This window comes from Clytia hemisphaerica, unplaced genomic scaffold, assembly GCF_902728285.1.
Source record: "Clytia hemisphaerica strain Z4C2 unplaced genomic scaffold, Clytia hemisphaerica genome assembly, whole genome shotgun sequence".
Lineage (NCBI taxonomy): Eukaryota > Metazoa > Cnidaria > Hydrozoa > Leptothecata > Clytiidae > Clytia > Clytia hemisphaerica.
In genome coordinates, this window is record NW_027103417.1 from 81,497 (window position 1) to 104,842 (window position 23,346).

Here is a 23,346-nt window from a genome sequence, read left to right on the forward strand (position 1 = left end):
TCCATCCCAGTCCAACTTGACTCAGCAACATTTTAGAGAGGGTGAAGGGGGAGAGGAGCCATAAAAACAGGTGGAATTCCATTTACTTTTGGCCAGGATTGTTGATATGTTGATGTCACGGTACCCAACCCGGTCTCTCTTGAACGGTATCTCCACATTATTTGCTACTTATCTTATTCAAAATTCTAAGAGTACTTGAGATTGTTGTCATAATATTTGCAGGTTACTTTTGTGGTCATCAATCAACGAATCAATATCATATCGCCGATATCGCAGTAAAAGCGCACTGCCAAAAAAGCGCCAGATCGGCTTTTTCCGCTACGACTCGCTCGCTGTCTAATTTGTTTGACGTGGATCAAGATGGTAACCGCTTGCAGTGCTGGAAATATTATCGTGGCAGAAATAAATCGCGGAAGTGTTGATGATTTTATAGGTGAAATTTTCATTATCATTTGTTAGTAAATGGCTGTATGAAACCTCGTCTTGATTGTAAAGTACTGTTTACTTTTTAGAGAATATAAAGTACATGGTTTTGGTAGGGTGAATTACAGGAGACAAATGATTTGCTGATAAAATTTAAAATACAAAAAAAATCGTTGCAGTTTGTTTACAAAAATGCAACCACCTATGTTCAACCCTATGCAAGCTCCAAGGCCAGGAGGTCCACCAACAATGCAACAGCCTCCAACCATGCAACGCCCACCTTCCATGCAAGCACCCCTAGCCATGCAACAACCCCCAATGATGAAGCCACCTGGCACCATGCAACAACCACCAAATTTTTCAAATGGTTTTCCTCCTCAACACCAAAATGGCGTGTCTCCTCCATCTTCGATGACTTCAAATCCAAACCAAATGAACCAGGTATATACAAAAAGGGTCTTTAAAGGGTTTTAAAAATTTGAGGGGTATTTAATTGATCTTCAAAGTAGTAGTTAGGCGAAAATAAAAAGATGTAATGTTTCTGGAATGTGGGTGAGAGAAAAAAGCTCTCATGCGGCCGGCTGGAAAAAATCTTTGATTTTTTTTATTGCAACCGCGTACACAAACTCGCCAAATACATGTTTTTTTTATAAGCATAACGCTTATAAGCATACGAAGGCTCAGATTTGCTGATAGACCTTTTCGCCTTTCCATCCGCCATCTTGAATTGTATGCAAAAATAGAGGAACGAAAAAGCCGTGGTTGGCATAGCTGTCAACTTCGCCTCACAAAAATGCGGGAGAGCTCCAAGTCGGAAAATCTTTCCCCGATAATCCGTTTTTTCAAAATCGGGAAATCGGGAAATCGGGGAAATTTTCTCGTAAAATCCGATTTTATTGGAAATTTTTTTCGGGAAATTGGGGAATTTTTCGTTCCGATCTTTCAAAATCCAGAAATTTCGCCGTTTGGTTTTTCCAAAATCAGAAAATTTTTGGAGATGCGGGAGATGCGGGAGAAAATCCCAAAAATGCGGGAGATTTGGCAGAATTTTCTTCACGCGGGAGAAATCCCGCTCAATGCGGGAGAGTTGACAGCTATGGGTTGGATTTAGTTGGAAAGTATGCAAAACATATGCAAGTTTACACAAAGATTAAAAAGACAACAAAGCATCTTATAAATAAATATTATAATCATTAGAACAATAAAAGATGGAATTTCTCAATCCAAAAAGAAATATTCACAGAACAACAAAAGCCTTTTAGAAATTTGTTCTTAAAGACATAGCATATTCTGTTTTCATGCCATTAAGAAATTCCACTAAGACGGAGTACACACATCAAACTTTCAAAACACGCAAACTGAAAAGCAGTAATTATGACGTCACACATTATCAATGTTTTGATTTGATCATTTGGCGGCTCTATTCGAAGCCGAATAAGGATTATTTTTTACCTTCGCTGATGATTTTTCAGTTTGAATTTATGTCTAATGTTATTGATTTTTGAAGTGCTTGTTCTAAGACAGTTAGGGAAACCATCCAGGATCCTGCCATTCTTTAAACCAACAAAAACTAAATGACACTTGTAAACTTAAGTTTCTTACCATTTCCCATCGAAAACAACCAAAAACATTGCTACTTCCCAAAGCCGGAGACCAAAACAAATCATCTTCCAAGATTATGGCGCCCTTTTGGATCTATTGTTAAAACCATCTAAAATGGTGGAAAGAGTTGCGGAAAGACAGAGGCGCCCGCTGCTTCAATAGGTGGTAACGTCAAAACGCCCAATATGATCTTCCAACAGAAGGCGAGTTAGTTGCCGAGTGAGTTACGTCACGCACTCCACCTCAGCGCACAAAGAGTGGTGTTTCAGTGAATATCAATAATTATAAGAATATCTTATGTGCTTAACTTCAGTAAACCTCGAGTGCTTCAATGAAGATGAAGAAGGTAAGAAGATAAAAAATGCGCTGGATAATTTTCATTATAATAGTTTGGTCAATCATTGCTGAAAGTTTGAAAAAGTTTTTCCGACGCGAAAAAAAATTTCAGCCAATTAAAAGCACAGTGTGCTTATACTTACTTTGTTTGCTACATTGTCTAGGCTAAAAAAAGTGAGAAAAGACACGAACGCCTTATTTTAATGAGTGTTGTTATGATTTCTTTGATTGCGGCCGCGTACAGGAACTCGCCAAATGTTCCTAACTGTAAGAGATGAGCGAATATAATTATTTTTAGTTTTCAAGAGAAGCAAATTTAATCTTTCTTCTACAAGATTACACTTTAATATAATGCCAATTATGCATGTAAGTTTTATATTAATACTTTCTTTTTGCATATGTTTTGCATACTTTCTAAGGGAATTTCACCACGGCAATTCGGCCACCATAATTTTTGCATACAATTCAATATGGCAGATGGAAAGGCGAAAAGGTCTATTCCTAAGCATAACATGAGCATATATCGCCGTGTCAATTCAAGACAGCCTTAAGTCCATTTTTTCCATTTTGAGATAATTGACATTAAAGGTTGAGATGTGTTGGACTTAAGGCTACTCATTTCATGTCAATATGCTTCAAAGAAAATAAAATTTGCACTAAAATTTAGGACTTAAGGCTGTTTATGGTTGATATATTATGGAACATTCTAAATTCTTATTTTTTTTGAACTGCAAAATACACCTCTTTCCCATTAGAATTCTGTGGACTTAAGGCCGTTTTTGGAAAGCGTGAATGCTGAAATAGGGGGTTATGGTCTCAAGTCAATTTTCGAAAAAATGGACTTAAGTCTGTCTTGAATTGACACGGCGATATGTCAGCCTAAAATATTTTTCAAGTGGTCATTTTTATCTGTTTAAAAAAGGTTTGGTAGAGGTCAAGTAAAAATAAGACATTCCACTGCTCCCAAAATCTGAACAAATTTTTACAAAATTTCTGAAATTTCATTAAAAACTTGGCTTGAGGTGAATCATAAGCATGATTCATAAGCATATCATAAGCATAAACTATGCCTGGATGCTTTGGGAACTTAAGCATACACGAGCCTGACCAAGGTGCATACACTTGCTTATAAAAAAAAACATGTATTCCTAACTGCTCTAACTTAGATAGGACTATCTGACAAAACATGGGACGGCAATTCGACCATTTCACCAAACCTCATTGAAAAGTCATTTGATTTGAGCTAATGAACGGCTGATGAATGAATGACACTGATTTCTCTTTCGCACTGAGTAAACTTTTAAATCAAAATATGAAAAAAAAGTGTAAAACATGTGAGGGCACGCTATCAGTGAAAGTTATCGTGACATGTTAGACAGAAAGTATAATTGATAAACTTGGTGGAGTTATCAAAAAAAATTTGTTGTCAAAGAGATTTAACAGTAAGTGCCACTGCCTAATTCCGACCCTCCAAATAACTGTTATGAAAAAAAATTCTATGTTTACAAACATTCCCTCTCCAAGTTGAACGATAAACTATTGCTAGAACTCTTGAAACAAAACATCTAACAAGATATCTGTAATGTCAAGATGACAATTAATGTAATTAAAAAGTGTGAGTTGTAAAAATAATTACCTTTTATTCTGAATCAGTTGCTCTTGTTTAAAAGGATAACAGTTTTGTATAATAAAAGTGACTTGTGCGGGAAAAATACGAAACAACTTAGGCTGGTTTCCATCAAGAAACAAACAGACTAAATTGCAAAAATGGCGCGAAAAAAGGGCAGATGCGGTAGCACTTAATTTGAATAACAAACATCGAATCAATGAGGCGGCAACTATCAACGCCCTCTTTACCAGCCATAAGTCTGGATGTTTATTTACGGAAGGCCTGCATTCAAGGCAAGTGCCAATGTAAAGTAATAAAAACCAGGCTTCATTACGTAATGTTTCATAAAGAGCACGCCCGTACACAGACCTCTTTTATATTTCCGTGTGCTTTGGAAAATCAAAACATCTCATTACTTTTTATGATGCTGTTATTACTGTTGTCATTTATGACGTTGTGCATAATGGCAATAAAAAAATATGTTTTGTTATAAGAAGCAATTATTGTTATTTGGTTCAATTGGTTCAGTGTATCAAATCTCTCAGTTTAGTTGACACTTTGGTATCTTCGTTGCGTCACAGTGAAAGGTTTGTTTTTATTTTAGTTTGTATCTTTGAAAGACCCAATCGGATTTAGGACCTCTCACGGTATACAGGCCAGATATCAACGAGTCCCTTGTTTCAACCAATCGTCCCAAGTTAGAGCAGTTCACGGTACTAAGGAGAATATCTTAAATTGGATACAAAAGAGTATCTAAAATAGCAATCAACATCCTAGTTTGGATACTAAAAACCAGAAAACCTGTATTTTTCACCAACCAGAGACATCCGCGCCATCTTACCACTTCCAAGATGTAAATGATAAGCAAATGAGATTGTGTACTGAATTTCATCGAATTTGGCTGGTGGAATGCAAAACTAAAGCCCAAATGTGCTTACTAGCATACGCGAACACTTTTTTTGCGCAAAAATCACCCAGGCCCCTTCCTTCTTTATGGCTACCATTTTGAAATTCGGACCGTAGCGCGTCGTTCCGTAAAAAGAAAAACAAATCTTTAGCTTGTGTTCGCAAAATTTTAGGCTCTGAATGGCAGATTATTAAGGATGTTAATTTTCGAGGAACCCGCCAGAGAAATTACTTGAAATTTTGGTCAGTGGTGCAAATCTCGATGAAGAAAGGTCTGCATAGTTTTCCAAACGCAGATCGAAGCAGTAACCTAAAAAATTCAGGTCAAAGTGTCTGCTCTCCTATCTAGGATACCTAAATCTCCAAATTAGGATACAGCTCTCCTAGTTAGGAGAGATTGCCCGTTTCAAGAAACACTAGATTTTTTTATTTTCGCCTTAGAGTGATTTGCATAGCCCTCAAATGAATGACCTGGTTGGTCATTAAAATACAAAAGTTAATTCAAGCGAACCTGATTTACAAAATTTATGGATTGTAAAATGTATATCTCCTATTTATTACTTATTATTTTATTATTTCTATATTTTATATATTATAAATTTAGGCTACATTCTTAATATTTTTCATTTTATTAATCATATTTTTTGTTACATTGGCGAGAATAACTTTGTATAAAGTTTTTGCTAATCAAATAATAGAAATAGAAATAATTATGTTTAATATCTACTACATGCCCAGCAGCCATCGAGAGACATCTGAACTCTCGCCATCCTAAATTTATGATCTTGAATGATTTTTTATTGTCCAACCATGTTGATTTATTTACCCGCCACTCTTCGCGCAATAAATATGAGATTTTAAAATCGGAGAGTAAAAGTTCTTTCACTGTTACATTTGTTTTGAATTTTTTTTACTTTGGTTGATCAGGCATTCCAGGGCTATGCAGGTTAGCCTCCACTGATGCAAGTTCCCTGATCTCACATCTATCAGTTCCATCAATATGCCAAAAACATTTTGTTCAACCACCTTCACTTCAAGATAGGCCACCATAGAATGAACTTATTTTTATAGGATGAACCATTTTCATGTGGCATTCAGCCTTGCACTCCATCACAGAGCCTATTTGAGATATTTTACTAACTAGCCCAGAGAAAAATTTTAAACTTTTATTATTTGAATGCATGCCTTTTTAATAATCAAATATAAAAAAGAAAAAACATTTTTAACTTGGTCATTAGTTAAAAAAAGTCATTAAAATTGATTAGCCTCTGCGATGGAGTGCAAGGCTGAAAGCTACATGAATATGGTTCATCCTATAAAAGGAAGTTCATTCTATGGTGGCCTGGTGGTGGTCATGGTAAGTGAAGGTGGTTGAACAAAATGTTTTTGGCATATTGATCTCAAGATATTGAAGGTCATGAATGGGGCAAAGACAAGAGGATGTCTAGCTTAAGTATATAATAAGAATTATGGGTAAAATATTTGTAATTTATAAGGAAATTAAAAAACTGTTTGGATGAATATTTTTATATCAAAATGTAAGTAAAAATGTTTTAAATTATTCAAGTTGAGGATTCCAGGATACAGGGATATTGGCACTGATTGACAAACGTTTCCAGGGTGGGTCAAATCTTTGATTTTTCAAGGGAATTTAGTTAATTTTTCAGACTTTCCAAGGGGGTCATTTCCAGGATTTCAAGGGTTCTCTCCTCATCATGAGACAACAGCAATAGTTGTACAACCCTGCCAATACAACAACCGACTTACAGAGGGACCAGACGCAAAATATCTGATATTGAATGAGAAAGATCCTCACTGATTCCAGCACACTAAAACCCTAAAGAAGTCTGGTGTATGTCTGGTGTCAAGGATTTGCGTAATGTAATACTTATAAACACTGGACAGTCTGGTGCATCTGCAGGGTTACATAGTTGTTTTTCAGCCCCATTTTCACAAAATTCCAACTTCCAGGGTGTTCCAACCCAAATTTCCAGTGGATAATTTGTTATTCTAAATTTCCGGAGAGAAATCTCTTGTGTGACCAGTTTAAAGCAGAAAACAATTAGTATTTTTGCTTACTCTTCTTTTTTAGTTTTGTATTTAAATTTACTTTTATTTGAGAGAGCTTGGTGAATTCTTTTAACCCAAAAGTTGTCGGCCATGACACTCTTCTCTATCAAAGTTGCACGTTCTATGTGGTCTGTGTACAAATCAACAACCATATTCTTCAGGTTGTATATTTTCACTGACATCTTTGGAGCTTTTGCAGATTGGGCTAAAAATATGCAAAGTTCAATCAATTTATTCATTCTTTTATTCTATAGATCAATCAACAGATGGGAGGAATGCAGCTCAACCAACATGTGGTAAGTTTTATATTTTTACAATTACTGGGCAAGAGTTGATTATGTGATACAATTGTAATGTTGAATGATTTATAGCTGTTAGACATATTAAAGGGAATTTTTTATTTTTTATTTCTCTAATTATTTTTGATTGGAAGAAATTCAAAAGATGCAAGTTCTAGTTCTAGTTCTATTAATTAATCACATAATACCTACATTATCATGATATTGAAAATAAAAGTAATTAAAAATACAAAAATGCAAATTGATCTAAGTTTAAGTTATAACTCCTATTTCCAATATTTAGAAACCTTCAAGTGGTATGGCTCCACCAATTGGTATGGCTCCACCAGGTGGAATGACCCGCCCTCAACAACCTGGTCCACCAAGACCTTCAGGTCCGCCATCGATGGGTGCTCTGCCAAACTCATTTAGTCCACCACCAACAAACAGACCACCAAGTGGTCCCTCAAGTTTGACAGGACCTTCTCCTCCACCAAGTATGGGGGCTCCTCCAGGACCAGTAATGGGTGGTCCTCCAAAAGGAATGCAAGCTCCACCAGGCCAGATGAGTGGAGCACCATCAAGGCCACCCGGCTCTGGACCACCTTTTGCTGGACCACCAATGACTTCTCAAGCTGGACCACCAATGACTTCTCAAGCTGGACCACCAATGACTTCTCAAGCTGGACCAACAAACCAACCAAGAAGTAATATGATGGCAGGTCATCCAGGACCTCCTGGTCCACAGGGCAATATTGGAAATGCTCCAGGGATGCCACCAACAAGCATGACACAACCTGGACAGCCTAACCAGGTAGAATAGTCTTTGATTGATGTTTTCAAATAAAATTGAACTACTCTCGGTTTGAATTTCAAGTACTAGCTATTATATAACATATTTATGTTTTGATTATTTGACAAAAAATTATTGTTGTCTTTTACCTTTAAGTAGTCTCTTAATTCAAAAATCTTATTTTGTAGCCACCAAGGTTGGGACAAATGAATTTTATGAACTCTCAGCCAGGAATGAATTCACGTCAAGGAATGTCAGGACCTCCTTCAGGACCACCAGGAACGATGCCTCCTTCATCAAACCAACCACCTAATATGATGGCTCCACCTAACCAACCAGGACGTATGGGTCCCCCATCTGGACCACCAGGAATGGGCCCTGGACAGCCAGGTATGGTTCCTGGACAGCCAGGTATGGTTCCTGGACAGCCAGGCATGGGTCCTGGACAGCCAGGCATGGGTCCTGGACAGCCAGGCATGGTTCCTGGACAACCAGGGATGACAGGTCCTCCATCAGGTCCAGGAATGCATCCGCCACCAGGACAACCAGGAATGGGTGGACAGCCTGGAGGTTTGTATTTTTTTTTTAACTCTCAAACTTCATCCGCACTGTGATCTATAACAAATTTCTTGAAATCAGCAGAAAGAAGATTTCGCTGCAAATAATTGCTTTAAAATGCTTTAGTGAGAGATTTGCTTTTTCAAATAAGAGCCCAATTGGTTTGGATTTCCCTAACCTATGATTGAATTTCATTCACAGGCATGATGAACAGAGGGGGATATCCAGCTCCACCAATGGGATCTGGTCAACGACCAGGTCCTCCTGGCCCTGGACAGCCAATGGGTATGACTCCAGGTCCAATGTCAGGCCCCATGGGTGGTCAACAAAGAAAAATCGACCCTAACCAAATGCCTAACCCGGTAAGTCTTTTTCATACAGCGTCCCTTACTAAGGTTGAAAGTAACCCTAACAATAGCCAGAATATCCAGTGAATCCAGCCCTTAATTTTACTAAAATTTTCATAACCACTCTAGATACACCCTAAGCATTTCCCATGTTTTTAAAACGTTTGTTCATATAAATGACGCCGACAATAACGTAAGCGTGAAACAGTCTGTAGTTAGTCTTTTAAATTTTTGTAAATCTAGCCCTTAATTTTTGTTATAATAGTTAACGAATTCAAATGTAGCATTGGTTGTATTCTTTTTTAGATCCAAGTGATGAGTGAGGACCAAGCCTCATTTGATAACGAAATCTTTCAAACGAGTAGCAGGGGAAAAGTCCCCCCACTTGTCAGTACTAAATGTAGAATCCAAGATGATGGTTAGTAGTTTTTCCCTTTTTCTTTGTGTTTAGTTTTGTCACTAGGTATTGCAATGTTGTTGCAGAAAACCCTTCGTTTTTTTTTCTGTTCAAGGAACATTAACTTTTCACGTAATATATCAACTCTATTAGACTGCCAACGTTTCTTTCCGCCTTCCCTTCCCTTCCCTTCCCTCAATTTCGACAAAAGTCGACACCTAACTGTTTTAATGCTATTCATCTTCTTATTCTGTTATTCTAATGCTTTATTACAAGAAAAGGTTTGAAACTAACTACAGAAGTCGTCGACCCTCTGCCTTCACATTGAATGGGAAGAAAATAGAAAGTCGGTCGTCTAAATTAGTTAGGGCTAGTTTTAATTAAATTAAAATCAAAATAATGTCTTACAATTTGATGATGTTTATAGGTAACTGTAGTCCAAGATACATGCGGTCGTCTGTTTATTCCATCCCATGCAATCAAGATATGTTGAAAGAAAGTGGTATACCAATGGCTATTGTCACCACACCTTTCGCTAAAATCCCTGAAGACGAGGTACTTACCTCCTATCTATTATCTATCATAAACTTATTCTTTTGGCACGTAGCCTGTTTTTAGTACTATAATTTTACTGGTCGTTCTTGACCACGGGCAATATTTCTCAGTACGGCCCTCACTGACCAGTCATCATTGTATTATTATAATCTTCTTAAACCTATACATATTCAGGTAGAACCTTAGGATTTTACTTCCAAAAAAGGTTTTGAGACTGAATATAAGATGATAAACCAATATTACAACCGTTGATTCAAAATGTTTGTCATTTCAGCACCAATTACGATACGTTGACCAAGGACCAACTGGACCTATCAGGTGTAATCGTTGTAAAGCCTACATGAATCCTTTCATGCAATTTATCGATGGCGGACGAAGATTCGTTTGTAATATTTGTAGTCATTCTTCTGAAGGTATGTATTATTTTCTTGTGACTTCTTCAAACGGTCGGTCGAATTTAAAAACTTTTTTATATTTTTTCCTTTGGACGAATACCCAAAGCTTTTAACAAAAATCCTGAAATTATTTGAAATTTATTATTATAAATGTGTCAGTGTCTTCTTTTTTTCTATTTTTTTTTTTTTTTTTTCATTATAGTTCCTGCAGAATACTTTTGTCACTTGGACCACCAGGGGCGAAGAGTGGATATGTATGAACGGCCTGAACTGTGTTTTGGATCATACGAATATATCGCTACCGCTGATTACTGCAAGGTGAAGTATATTGAAATATTTATTTATTGAGCTTAGTGTTTTTGGACCATAATTAATTTATCCATATATGTACAGCTGGTTGTTTAGTATAGCAAAATCTTATGGCTAGCATGATTCACAGTCATTCCATTATGACTAAAAAAATAATCGAACGTTTCAAATTTTCACCATGATTTATTCTGTTGCTCTGTTTTAAAACAAAAAATAAAAATATCTTTTGGAAACCCTAAAAGTCGATTATCATTCAATTCATTAGATGAAAATGTCCCTTAAATGACTTATCCATTTTTATGATTTCAGGATAGCAAATTACCGCAACCGCCAGCTTTTATCTTCATGATCGACGTATCATATCAAAGCATGCAACAAGGCATGGTTCGCATCCTATCAAGCGAGCTACACAAACTCTTAGATGAACTACCCAAAGATATCGGGATGAATGAAAGCGTCATCAAAGTTGGTTTTGTCACATACAGCACTCAATTACACTTTTACAACGTCAAAGCAAACTTAGCTCAACCTCAGATGATGGTGGTTGCCGATTTGGAAGACAGCTTTGTTCCTTTATTGGATGGTTTCTTGGTAGATTATAGAGAAGCTAAAGCTGTTGTTGATAGGTAGGTTTCTTGGATTATTTCATAGACGATGATATTTCTACAATTTTGTTTAACTGATTTTAAAAAATTTTGAAAGTAAGAGTCACTTTAAAAAGCCTGTTAAAGCATTAAGTGTCACTAGCCTCATATGAAATTACTTCAATTTCTTTGATTGGAGCGCCACGCATGCCGCGCTTTTTTATCCAACTCAAATACACCGTTTAGGAGTCTCGCTATTTCACGCTACTCCATTGCAGAGGCCCGGTAAAAATGGTAGGTAAAAATGCGCACTTTAGTACCGTGTAAGGTTAGAGGAATGTAAACATTGTGAATTTTTTTCTCTCCTTTAAAGAGAATGATTTAGATATTTGAACATGATATCAATGATAATCTTATAAGTCTCTCCTGAAAATTTCACAAAAATTCATCAAGAGGAAAAGAAGTTATGATTAAATGGAGTTCTTTACCTACCGTTTTTCTGCTATGTTTCCTTATGAGAACCAGATGTTTACCTACCGTTTTTTTGCGGAGGAGAGTGAATTTTCCGTGATCGCTAAAATCAAAACAATGGAAAATTGGATTGACGCGTGCGCAGTCGACACTCCTAAACGGTGTATTAAGAAATGAGAAGAGGTTGGGTGTGTATGCGCATTTGAAAAAAATTGAGAATTTGTTATGATGTGATGGTACTTTAATGGGTAATTGAACACTGAACAAGCACACCAAAGACCAAGACCGTCTTGTTGATGAAGAAGGTGGCCCTGGTTGTTCTTAAGAAGGTCATTCCTTAGGCTGAATTTATTATGATACTCTATAACATAGATTCTACTCAATTGATTTTATGAATTGATTTTTCCCTTTTCGATATTAGTTTATTGGAGATGTTGCCAGAGATGTTCAAGGACACACGTGAAACTGATGTAGTACTTGGTCCTGTTGTCGCTGCTGGTCTTGAAGCACTAAAGGTATTATTACAACCACTTAATTTGTATGCTAACTATGCATTGACACGAGGAAGGAGTTTTTAAAGATCTCAATTACCTTAAGGGAAGAAATTTTGCCAGGAACTTAACGCCAAATTAAATTCCCGCTAAAATTTCTTCCTTTAAGGTAGTTTGCCTAAAGTTTTGGAAAGAGTTAGCTTTTCATGAAACTTTATAGCCTGTTAGCCATGTTGAAATGTGGAAAAAAAATCTCAAATAGGAACCGCTCTGAGTATTAGTCGCTATGGTTAGTTAGCGGTGTGCTTATAAAGAACACGGTGTTGATTATTTTCAGAGCGCTGGTATTTCTGGCAAGCTGTACATCTTCCACTCATCACTTCCCATCACTGAAGCTCCTGGTAAACTGAAAAATCGTGAAGACAGAAAGTTACTGAACACCGATAAAGAAAAGGTGAATCATTAATTGTGTTGCAACTAAGATGCAGAATTTTCTTTTTCTATATGATTCTTTACTACAGACCTAACAATGCCGATGTTAAATATAGCTACTAAATAAATTCTAATTTATCTTCTTGCTAGTGGACCTCTGCTTTTCTAACAAATTTCCCTAAAAAACTTTTCACCATTATCAATCCATTGTTGAGAGTTCTTCTTTCTCAAGAAGTATTCCCGTCTCAGCAAAGTATATAGGCTTTTTTTGTCTCGAAATTCTGCATGACTCCCCAAATTTTCAAAAATGTGTGCCTATTTGCTTGTGTAAGATCCATTTTCCATCTCAGACGAAAAACCTTGCTTCGAATTTTTTCAATAAAATGTTATAATGCTTGACGTGTTTATTTCTACTTGTATTATTCTTACATTGTGTATTTATATGTCTTCATTTCGTGTTTAGACCATTTTGGTACCACAAGGAAACTATTACATGAACATGGCAAAAGAGTGCGTCAACAACGGTGTCTCAATAGACTTGTTCTTGTTCCCAAACTCATACGTTGATGTGGCTACCATCGGACTCATGGTCACTCAAACCGGTGGTCAAGTCTACAGATATTCCTATTTCAAGGTGAGTTTATTGAAATCATACTGCTCGCTAAAAGAATAGGCTATTTTCATTGTATTTATAGTGTTTACTACTAGTTGGCTTGAAAATTAGAATGATTCAGATATACTTTGCCATGTTAAATACTAAGCCATTTTTATAAACTTAACCAGAATGATTTAACTCCATCTCTCTTTAAATTATTAACTGTTATTCTGCAAGTTTAGTGAAAGAATCAATGAGTTTTTTAAATCTAGAGAAATATAATTATAACGTAAAAGGAAAGTCGACAATGATTTCTTCATTTTACTTATCCAGGAGAATACACACGGTCAACAGTTCGTGAACGATTTGTACAAGAACTTCAAGAGGGAGATTGGTTTCGATGCTATCATGCGTTTGCGATGTAGCACTGGTCTACGGCCTGTCGAATTCTTCGGTAGCTTTGTCATGAACAATACGACAGATGTTGAACTCGCCACCATCGACTCAGACAAAGTTAGTCTTGTTATTCACAATTTTTCACCAATTTTTTCAACCATTTAATGTCAATGGCTCTAAACCTTTTGAGACCATCCATAGTAACATCACTTCTTTAAAAAGTTTCAAAATCAAAGTCTTTTGAGCTGGTTGAGCATTGAGCATGTGGTTGCATCTCTCAAACGCGTATCCTATGGGTTGCCCCCCCCCCCCTGCGCCTTCATCACTATTGAATATAGTCAATTTGAGATTTGTGAAAAACCTAAACAGTTCAACGATCTTTTATTGGAGTTTACCATTGAGAATCTGTTTTTTTGTTAGTATTTTCGAGTTTGGAATAATTTAGTCTATAACTCAATATCATATTTCTTTCAGGCGATAGTCATTGAAATCAAGCACGATGACAAGATACCCGAGGATGGTGTCGCTTACGTACAGAACGCTCTCTTATACACGTCTGCCTCCGGACAACGTCGCCTCCGTATCCATAACTTGGCGTTCGCAACCTGTTCACAACTGGCCGATCTGTATCGATGCTGTGAGCTTGACACCGCTGTCAACTACTTCACGAAATACGCTCTGCGACAGGTTTTGTCTTCGAATCCTCAATCCATTCGCGAAAACTTGGTACAGAAATGTGTACAGATTTTAGCATGTTATCGTCAACATTGTGCGACGCCTTCAACTTCAGGCCAGGTTAGTTGATTTCCTTTAAATTCATTATTTTGATTAACTTTGTATTCTCTTCGCGTGTCTCTCAATTGATAACTTCACTTCAGCTCAAAACAGAGGTAGTAGAGCCCATTCAAAGCATATTACCGTATAATTAAGTCGTATCTCGGCTACAGTACATTGCCGCCTTTTTTTGATGAATTCTTTTTCTTCTTACAGCTTATCTTACCGGAATGTATGAAATTGTTACCGCTCTACATGAACTGTTTGATCAAGAGTGATGTTCTGTCAGGTGGCTCAGAAATCAGTTCGGACGATCGTGCATTCCTGATGCAAGCATGTCTTTCAATGCCGCCCTCTTTCACTTCGTCTTATCTTTATCCTCGCGTTATTTCTCTGGTAAGTTATGAAAATATTGTTGTTGGTGTTTTTGAAAAATCAAAAAATTTCATTATTGCTGTGGAGTCTCCATAACTCGAACACGCACGGAGAACACAAATTTGTTCGAGTTATGAGTTATGAGAATATCGAGTCATGGAGTAATCGAGGCTTAAAAGGCATTGTTAACTGAAGGGACGAGAACACTTGTTTGAGTTGAGTTGAGTCTGCATAATGCATATTGCATATAAATCATATCAATGGAAATTATTTAAGCGACTTTTCTGGTAGTTTGGTTTTGGTGAAACATGTCACATGTACATGTGACTAAATACAATATTTAACGCACTTTTCCTTACTCATTTTCAGCATACATTGGACACTGATCACGACGACGATACCATCCCACCGCAAATGAGGTGTTTGGGTGAAAAGTTCGAAGAATCTGGTGTTTATTTATTAGGTATGTCTCTTTGCATTGGTGGTAGCTTTCAAATGTGTGGAATCAACATTATTCCAACTTATAAGCTGGTCAATTGTTATCCATCTCAGTAGTAAGTCTGCAGTCGGAGGCAACTCGAAGGGTCCTCTTTCGATAGCTGTCTACCCGAAGGTAGGGGAGGGCGCCACTCTTTCTCCATGGATTGCTCCACTTACCGTTGATCCTTCCCTTAATTGCTGAGCATCAAGTAGAGAGGCATCAAGTTTCATTTTTAAGAAGTCCTTGGTATGACCCGGCCAGGGTTTGAATCCGCGACCTTGCGCACCGTAGCTGGATGCTCTACCTTCAAGCTACGGTCGCTAATCCATCTCAGTAGTTTAGGTAGAAAAACAAGAAAGAAAGTTGTTATTCTTTTTCAGATTTTTCAGTCTGCTAAGAGATTGTTACGTTTCATATGTCTTTATTTCAGAAAATACCATTTCCATGTTTTTATGGATCGGTTTACACGCCGATCAATCGTTCATCAGTCAAGTGTTTGGTGTCAACAGTATGGGTCAAATTGATATCGAAATGGTATGGTATTTTATCTAATGGCTATTATTATGCTATTATTTTGAGTAATCAAATATTTATTACAAGTGTCTTCGCTTCATATCAAACCCATAGAGACAGAAGGCATTCATTTCGAAGGATGCGTAAAGCCCAAAATGGTCCGAAGCAATTCGATTTATCGTGTCGTTGACTAGACTTTAGCCAAAAATCTTTCTTTACAGTGTTAAATGTTGTCTTCAGCCCTTTTTGAGTTTTCAGAAGAAAAAAAAAGGTCCAGAGTCAATAGATCGGTTGTTAGACGGCTTGGTAGGCGAGCCAAATTCTCAAAAAGTTTTAATCTTTAGATAAAACTTTGTATGACCAAATGTAGCTGATTTTGACATTTTTTATGACGTAAATATCTTTCTCTTTCTCCAGACTTCGTTACCAGCACTAGAGACACCACTATCAACGAGAGTTCGTGAAATCATCGATAGCATTCAAAGTGAACGACAACGATATCTTAAGGTAAATATTTTCTGTTATTGGTCAGCCACCACCACTCTTGTAATGTTGAACCTACAGTTGCCTCTCTCTAATTCTATCTTCAAGGGGCTAAGAATTAGAGTAAGATTTGAATGATAGAGAGCATTTTAAACATTTTTCACAGCTGAGGGGACCAATGTTTTAGTTCGAATTACAGAAAGATTTGAGTAAGATAGAGGTTCGAATTAGAGAGATTTGACTGCACTTAAGACAGAGTTCTTGAATATTGTGTCGGACAGAAGATAAGTTCTTTTATACCTGTTCTTTCTTTCATTCTACCGGCCATCTCAGTTACCTCTGTTATAGGAAATTTACTTGGATCATTTTCTTCCTTTTAGTTAACTATCGTTCGTCAACGCGACAAATTAGAGCCCTGGTTTAAACATTATATTGTTGAAGATAAAGGATTCAATGCTGGTCAAATGAGTTATGTAGACTTTTTATGTCATGTTCATAAAGAAATCAGGAATCTTCTAAGTTAAATGAAAAATTTGGTGATTTTTATAATATGTCCAATTTCTGGATTGTATCATACTTGAATCGAATACCCATCCCAAACGCGGAAAATGTGAGTTCGTCCGAGATGGTCCGAGTGGATCAGTCAGACGTATGCTTTCGTGGATAAGCCTTGAATTGGTTGAAAATTATGCTGACATGGTACCGTACAAGCCTCTGCCTTACAAAATGTATTTATTAACAAAGCTTTTAGGAATAGAATTTTTTAGAAGATAGAACTACCTACACCCTTTTACATTGAAAAGAGTTGAACAATCATAATGTAATCTCTACCCTTTTACATTGAAAAGAGTTGAACAAGCATAATGTAATCTCTTGTATTCTTTTAGCTTCTCTCGGTTACAGAAATTGTAAGTCGAAATAAGAATGTGAAATTTATCTGAAACTGTCGTCTTTCAAGATGGCACCTTTCTTTCCTATAAAAACGATATTTGCATATTGGTTCCAGCTAGTATTGAATTTATTAAGCCGTCTCATAAATGTTATGTCTCTGAAGTGTCCGGAATACAACACTATTTTGTTTAGTAGCGGATTTTTCCGGACATTTACCAAGATGCAAATTGTTTTTTAAAAATTATTATATTATTTGAAATTTTTTTTTTGAATAAAAACATAAGCTTTAAAAGTTTTTAAGCTCAAAAATTATAATTAATGAATATTAAAAATTTCTATTTTCACAATTTATCTATATTTACTATTTTTAACATTTTTTGTTTGTTTGTTTGTTTGTTATTTTTGTTTTGTTCTTTATGAATATTTGGGGATAGAATGAGGAGAAGAGGCTAATTTCTCTCTTTGGAAGACAGGCTAATTAATGGGTTAGAAAATCCCACGTCTAGTTTTAGAAGATGCATTTTGACAAATGCATTAACTTTAGTTTAGAAAAAATATACATTCATCAGAAACAAATACTGAACCGCCTTCTTTTAATATAATTTAAGTGCGTTTGCATCCTTAAATTATCATTTTAGTTTTGTCTGAGCCCTTAAACGAAGAGACGGCGTCCAATATACTTCAAACGCCAAAGGGAATATCCCTGTAGAAGGCTTATGACAAAACTTTCCTTTAGTGTTCAGAACAATGTCTCGTTTTATCTTTCTCCAACCCTTTTTCTTTCATTTGTTTATCTCTTGCGTTTCAAATAGAAATTACAATGGACCAGCCTTCTTTTTCTCAATTTACATAATTCCATTGACTTCCATGCCCAAAGGGCTAGATTCGAGACTCCTGGATAGGAAATGAAGCCACTTGTTTCCCATTCAGAACTTCCGCGTGTGGTTTAATACAAACGCCGGATTGAAAGTAAAATCTATCGCTAGATTTCAAAAAATGCAGTCCTCAAAAACAAAGGAACTGCTAGATACAATCTGCCGTCATGATTGTTCCCCGTTCTAGACGCGTTCTGGATGGGAAATAAGCGGCATCACTTTTTCTTGCCTGGGAAAGATTAGATATTCTACTGTAGCCCTTCGGCCTTTAAACTCGACGCATAAATCCTAGTTAGCCTCTTCTTGGACTTTTTAGCAATTTCACATATGAACAAAATTTGAATCGTATGTAGACCTCTATAACACGATCGATAATAATAACTATTTGACGTCGGTAACCTGGTATGGTATGCATTTTGAGAGGGTCCTGTCCGGTACAATTTGAAAATTTAGATTCAAAAAGTTCACTGATCAGAGAGTAAACTTAAGGAAATACATTTTAAAATTTCATATACCAAAATGGACAGACATTGTGACGTACCGGTGGCACTCATAAGGTTCGGACTCGCGTGAGCATCGCTCTCCCAGTGTCGTTCGACTGTTCGAGTGTCATAGTACACGCCATGGTTTGGCAGCTCGCGTCTATCAAGTCGCAGTGTCTGTCAGCGCCGTCATTCATACTCCTTTGTGAGTAGAACCCGTCCCGAATGCATTCTGAGGGCTAATATCTATATCTATACTGAAATTTCCATTAGCTTATGATGGAAACAAAATACCATTCTTCCTTGAAAACAATACATCCCTCGTGAAGCTGAAACAGTTGCAACAGATCCCTGTTTTGTGTTGACTCATATGTCAAAACATACAAATTATTTTGATAAGCCAAGTTGTGTTTCCGAGAGGGGTTGTCTTTAGACCACTTGTGAGATTATGGGGTAATTTCCTGTATAAAACATCATAGTTTGATTCTTGAACTTTATGGGCAGATGAGAGAGAACCTTGATTAAGGAATTCCCTATTCCTTGAAATATCTAAAGAGAAATTACTCAATGCCACAATTGATCTTTTTGATTTTTTCATTGTAAAATGCTATCGTTTTTTCCGAAAAATGAAGCCCCCCCCCCGCCGCCCTACAATTAAGCATAGAAGAGAACAAATCGAGGGCGATGGGTTTGCTGTAAACGCTTTTTATGCAGATCTCAAAAAGTCGACTTAACAACGGTCAATACAAACAATATATTTTCTTCTCGTTAAATATTTTCCAACCCTTGACAATGTTCACGCATTTCACGTTCACGTTTTATTTGGTAGCCCAGGTCTTCCAGCCCTTACCATATATTTTTTCACACAAGTCAGACTTAATTAATCAAAAACCTCAAACTGATTTGCTCTAGACTATAAAACATATGCTTCTATGTCATCTAATCTTGTCTTTTGACGGATACCTTATCGGGGAAAAGTGACGAAATTTCGGCCAAGTGACGAATATTTTTCCCCGACGAAAATTTTCCCCGGCCTTAATGCGTTTACCAAAACCAGCAAGTGACGAATATTTTTCCCCGACGAATATTTTTCCCCGACGAATATTTTCCCCGACGAAGTTTTCCCCGATAAGGTATATAATTTTGAGGATGGTCGAAAAAGTTTTCTCGTTGGGAATTCAATTTTGCGGATTGCAGAAAAATTTTTGGAAAATTGTGGAAAATTGTGGGAATTTAATTTGGTGGATAGCTTGAAAAAGAAAATTTGGTAGAGATTAAATTATACGGATGAAGAATACTTTTGGTCAAAAAATGCTATTAAATAAGAAAAAACCTGTTTCAAGGCCTGAAAAAGCATACATTTGGGGGAATGAATAAAATAACTTAAATTTAGCGGATGGTTTTCAAAACATTAAATTCGGGGGATGACCAAAAAAAACATTTTGACGGGAACTTATATAATTTGGCGGACTTTCTTAAGGTATTTATTAATTAACTTGATACCCTTCCATCCGATATAAACCTTGGAGTACTCAGAAGAAAAGAGTACGAGGATATGCTGCTTACTTGAGACCTTTTCCGTCATCAAGGTTCAGGTGTCATCCTTTATTTGGTCTACACACAAGCCATTTTGCGATCTAACCATCGAAAGGTTAGGTCCTTTTAGAGCAAATTCTTACCGAGACTAAATAAACTGGGATATAAAGTTGATTGTATTCTGTTACCTTTTTCTGTGTGAATTTATTTTTTATTTTTACAGAACTTTGTGAAAAATACAATAAAATGAAAATATGAAATGATGGAAAACGAAATTCCGCTGTTAAATGATTGGTTGGTTATCCATTTACATGTTGCCGGGGGTGATGGAAAGAATCGAAAGCCAGGGTTAAATCCCCATCAAAAATCAAACATTTTTTCAAAGATCATTTTGTTCAAACATTTTGGTAGATTTTTTGGAATGGAACACGAGAGAAAGAACTATACGTTAAGGTAGTGATGATAATGCCTGTTTTTCACTCGTCTTTCCAACTCTCGTTGCGTCCTTATAAATGATTCTTATACTATATTCCCGCAGTATTCCTATTTGTTCAAGCTCAAGACAAAGACTCTGATTTGACTTTGTCGGTGTCAACCCTTTTTCTGTCGGTGTTTCAGTGTTTAGAGAAAAAAGTATCGGTAATTTGGTGTTGAATACGCTTTGCGATGACACACAAATAAGGATTTTAGGAGTTAAAAATATATCGGTCTTATCGGTAATTCTTAAAAATCTGTCGCTATTTCTGTGTTGTCAACCCTCGTATGCTCCACTCTTAATGAATGAAAGTTTAAGTAAAATGAATTTTACTTACATATAGACTTAAAGGAAGGAAACAAAGGTCAGGCGGATTCCATCTTTCCCCGCCATTTTGTTTTTGATTCAGACCAAAAATGGAGAATTGAAAACCGGAGGCTTCTAAAAATAAATTTCATCATAGAAAAATGGTGTGACCTAAAGATGTTAAGAGGTGAAGTTATATTAAGAAATCAAAACTTTGTAGACAAAATCTATATTTTGATCCATAGATTGAGTTAGATAATAAACTGAGAAATGATGATGATGTAATCAGATTGAAAAATTATCTAAAAAGTCAATACGCCTCGGACTGTCAACTGAGAAGGAATTTGTCTCTTCCGTATTCTACCATGTGATTTTTGAGAATTTTTTTACATGATCGACCGATCGATGTTGAAATTATTTTACTGTGTCAGCAAGCTTTAATAAAACACACAAACGATAAACAAAGTCCTATCTATCTCTACATGGAAACATATTTGAATTCACCATAGACAAATAATAATATATGATTTCTCCCTTATCTGACCTTTATAGACTTTGGCAATTTGGAATTCAATCAAGTTTGACCGACGTTTGAAATCATAGAAGTTCGGAAAGATTTGATGATTTGGAGTAGTTTTGAAATCCAGTATTGAAGGCTAGGAAGGCCCTAAGGAGGCTATTCGCTCTTATTGATGACAATTTCCATTAGAGACCAATAAACTTTAGGTTAATACGTTTCTGGTAAAACCAAGGAAGAACGTCATAGTTCAGGATCCTGACATCGTTCCATGAAATGCTATATTCTGTTGAAAACAAGAACTTCTTTTAAAACTATGATTTTAATTTTGTGGTTGTAAAAATTCTAGTGGTTTTGTAACCGTCGTTTTTTCGTAATATCTCTTTATCAACTTTCTTATTTGTAGATCGGTTGTCTAAGACATACTATTGAACAACACTCCCCTACAACAAAATACAACGTTGGAGAATTTGGTAAGCAGAAAGATTACACAAGCATGCTAGACAGGTAAGATGTGATTTCATTTTTTGTGACCTTCCTTCAAACTAGTCTGTCTTATGGCTATCTTTAGTCTGTATGTGTCCTAGCCTGCACAAGACGAGCACCGCTTTTATTAACGCATTCAACGTTCAAAATATTTGGTTCGATGCATTCCCAATATAGTTTGGACATCCATTGCGTTGTAGCTTAGGCTTGCTTTGTTGCTGATCGTAATTTTAACAATACCGCTTTTCTAAACAGTACCGCCCCGCTATTTTTCAGTATACTGCCATCATGGCTGTAAACTTCGCGCGTATACATTACCGTGCCTATTATCCCTCTAACGGACGATATAGCACCGTGTACGATTTCATTCATTTACCTATGTCTAGTATGTGCAATGTAAAAAGTGGTCTAGCTGGGAACCCCTACTTTGTTTTTCATCAGGTACTATGTTGAATTATGTTGATTTTCATGGAGATCTTCTCTACCGGATACTTAGCGACTCATTAAGAATTAAACCTGATTAAACGCTTTTCTTAACGAGCATATAGTTCTTTACAGAGCATTACGTAAAAAGATAAAAATGTTGATTTGATTGGCGCGTGTGACTTCATATTTCCGTTTTTCTGGTTTCCGTTCTTTTTTTGTGTCTGACCGAAACTTTTTTTTGTGTGTTATTTCTGTATGCAATTCATCAATCCGTCGAGTTTTTTAATGGTGATGGATTATTCTTGATGTCTCTAATAGAACGTGGTTTTGTCTGTATATGATAAAAATACTGGATTTTTGGTTAGTATAAGTAATGTACATTCCATTTTAAGTTATATCTTATCTGTTTTTTTACGGCTCAAATAGATATATTGAGAATTTATCGTATACCTAATTGTAAACCTTAATATTCAGTGTTTTCCTTATGTTGTGATATTGAGTCTTCTTTGACTGTCCCTCGTACGCGCTTTTTTTTATAAGAATGGTGTAAATCCATTTCTGTATTTCATCATGGATATCCTTAACTTTTTTGGGAAAATCATCCTTAAATATTCTTACAGCATTCTTAGGATCCTAATTGACAATTTATAATTTAAAATGGTCTAAAAATGGCATTCTTAGCTCGTTGAGTAGCTAAATTTTATGATGGTGATATTCTTAGCATATTCTTAATTTTTTGGCCATTTTCATTATGGACATTCTTATAAAGTGTGTTCTTATAATAAAAAAGGCGCGTAATAGACTATTGATTTTGAGGATTTGTGTTTTCAGCGTGTTGAACGTCTACCCTTGGGGCACCCAAATAAGTGAACATATCACCCCAAGGATAGAATTTGTCCAAAGGCTGATACAGGTGGTAAAATAGACCTTAGATTTTGTTTTGTTTCCACTTGCCTTATGTATTACAGATCGTTTTCAATACATTTTCATTTTAAGTTGCACATGATAAGCTAACCAACCAATAGAAATTCTCAATGATAAAAAACCGCGTAAACCACATCTTTAAAAAATATTGTTTCATTCGACATATTAAACATCCAACAACAACCTCCTTTTTTGAATTTAGACATGGCTTTGAAAGGCTCTCTTATAAGAGCGATGTTCAAATTCCAAACTATC

At 36.2% G+C, this 23,346-nt stretch overlaps 2 protein-coding genes across 2 annotated transcripts in view; both read left to right on the top strand.

Annotated features, from left to right (window-relative positions):
* Positions 1 to 455: 455 nt before the first annotated feature.
* Positions 456 to 16,966, top strand: LOC136797630 (protein transport protein Sec24C-like). The gene is made up of 20 exons (XM_067054216.1): positions 456 to 864; positions 7,201 to 7,242; positions 7,529 to 8,038; positions 8,206 to 8,587; positions 8,777 to 8,937; positions 9,229 to 9,340; positions 9,747 to 9,874; positions 10,149 to 10,287; positions 10,472 to 10,587; positions 10,888 to 11,204; positions 12,055 to 12,148; positions 12,462 to 12,578; positions 13,020 to 13,190; positions 13,485 to 13,664; positions 14,022 to 14,342; positions 14,538 to 14,717; positions 15,066 to 15,159; positions 15,608 to 15,711; positions 16,108 to 16,197; positions 16,554 to 16,966. Exons 1-20 carry the CDS (start codon positions 616 to 618, stop codon positions 16,695 to 16,697), a joined length of 3,651 nt encoding a protein of 1,216 aa, XP_066910317.1. The 5' UTR covers positions 456 to 615; the 3' UTR covers positions 16,698 to 16,966.
* The window catches only part of LOC136797631 (uncharacterized), a 48,688-nt gene continuing 42,065 nt past the window's right edge, over positions 16,724 to 23,346 (top strand). The window contains exons 1-3 of the mRNA XM_067054217.1: positions 16,724 to 16,783; positions 17,061 to 17,081; positions 21,662 to 21,762. Of these exons, the coding sequence (XP_066910318.1) occupies positions 16,724 to 16,783; positions 17,061 to 17,081; positions 21,662 to 21,762 (182 nt within the window). The remainder of the gene's footprint in view (positions 16,784 to 17,060; positions 17,082 to 21,661; positions 21,763 to 23,346) is intronic.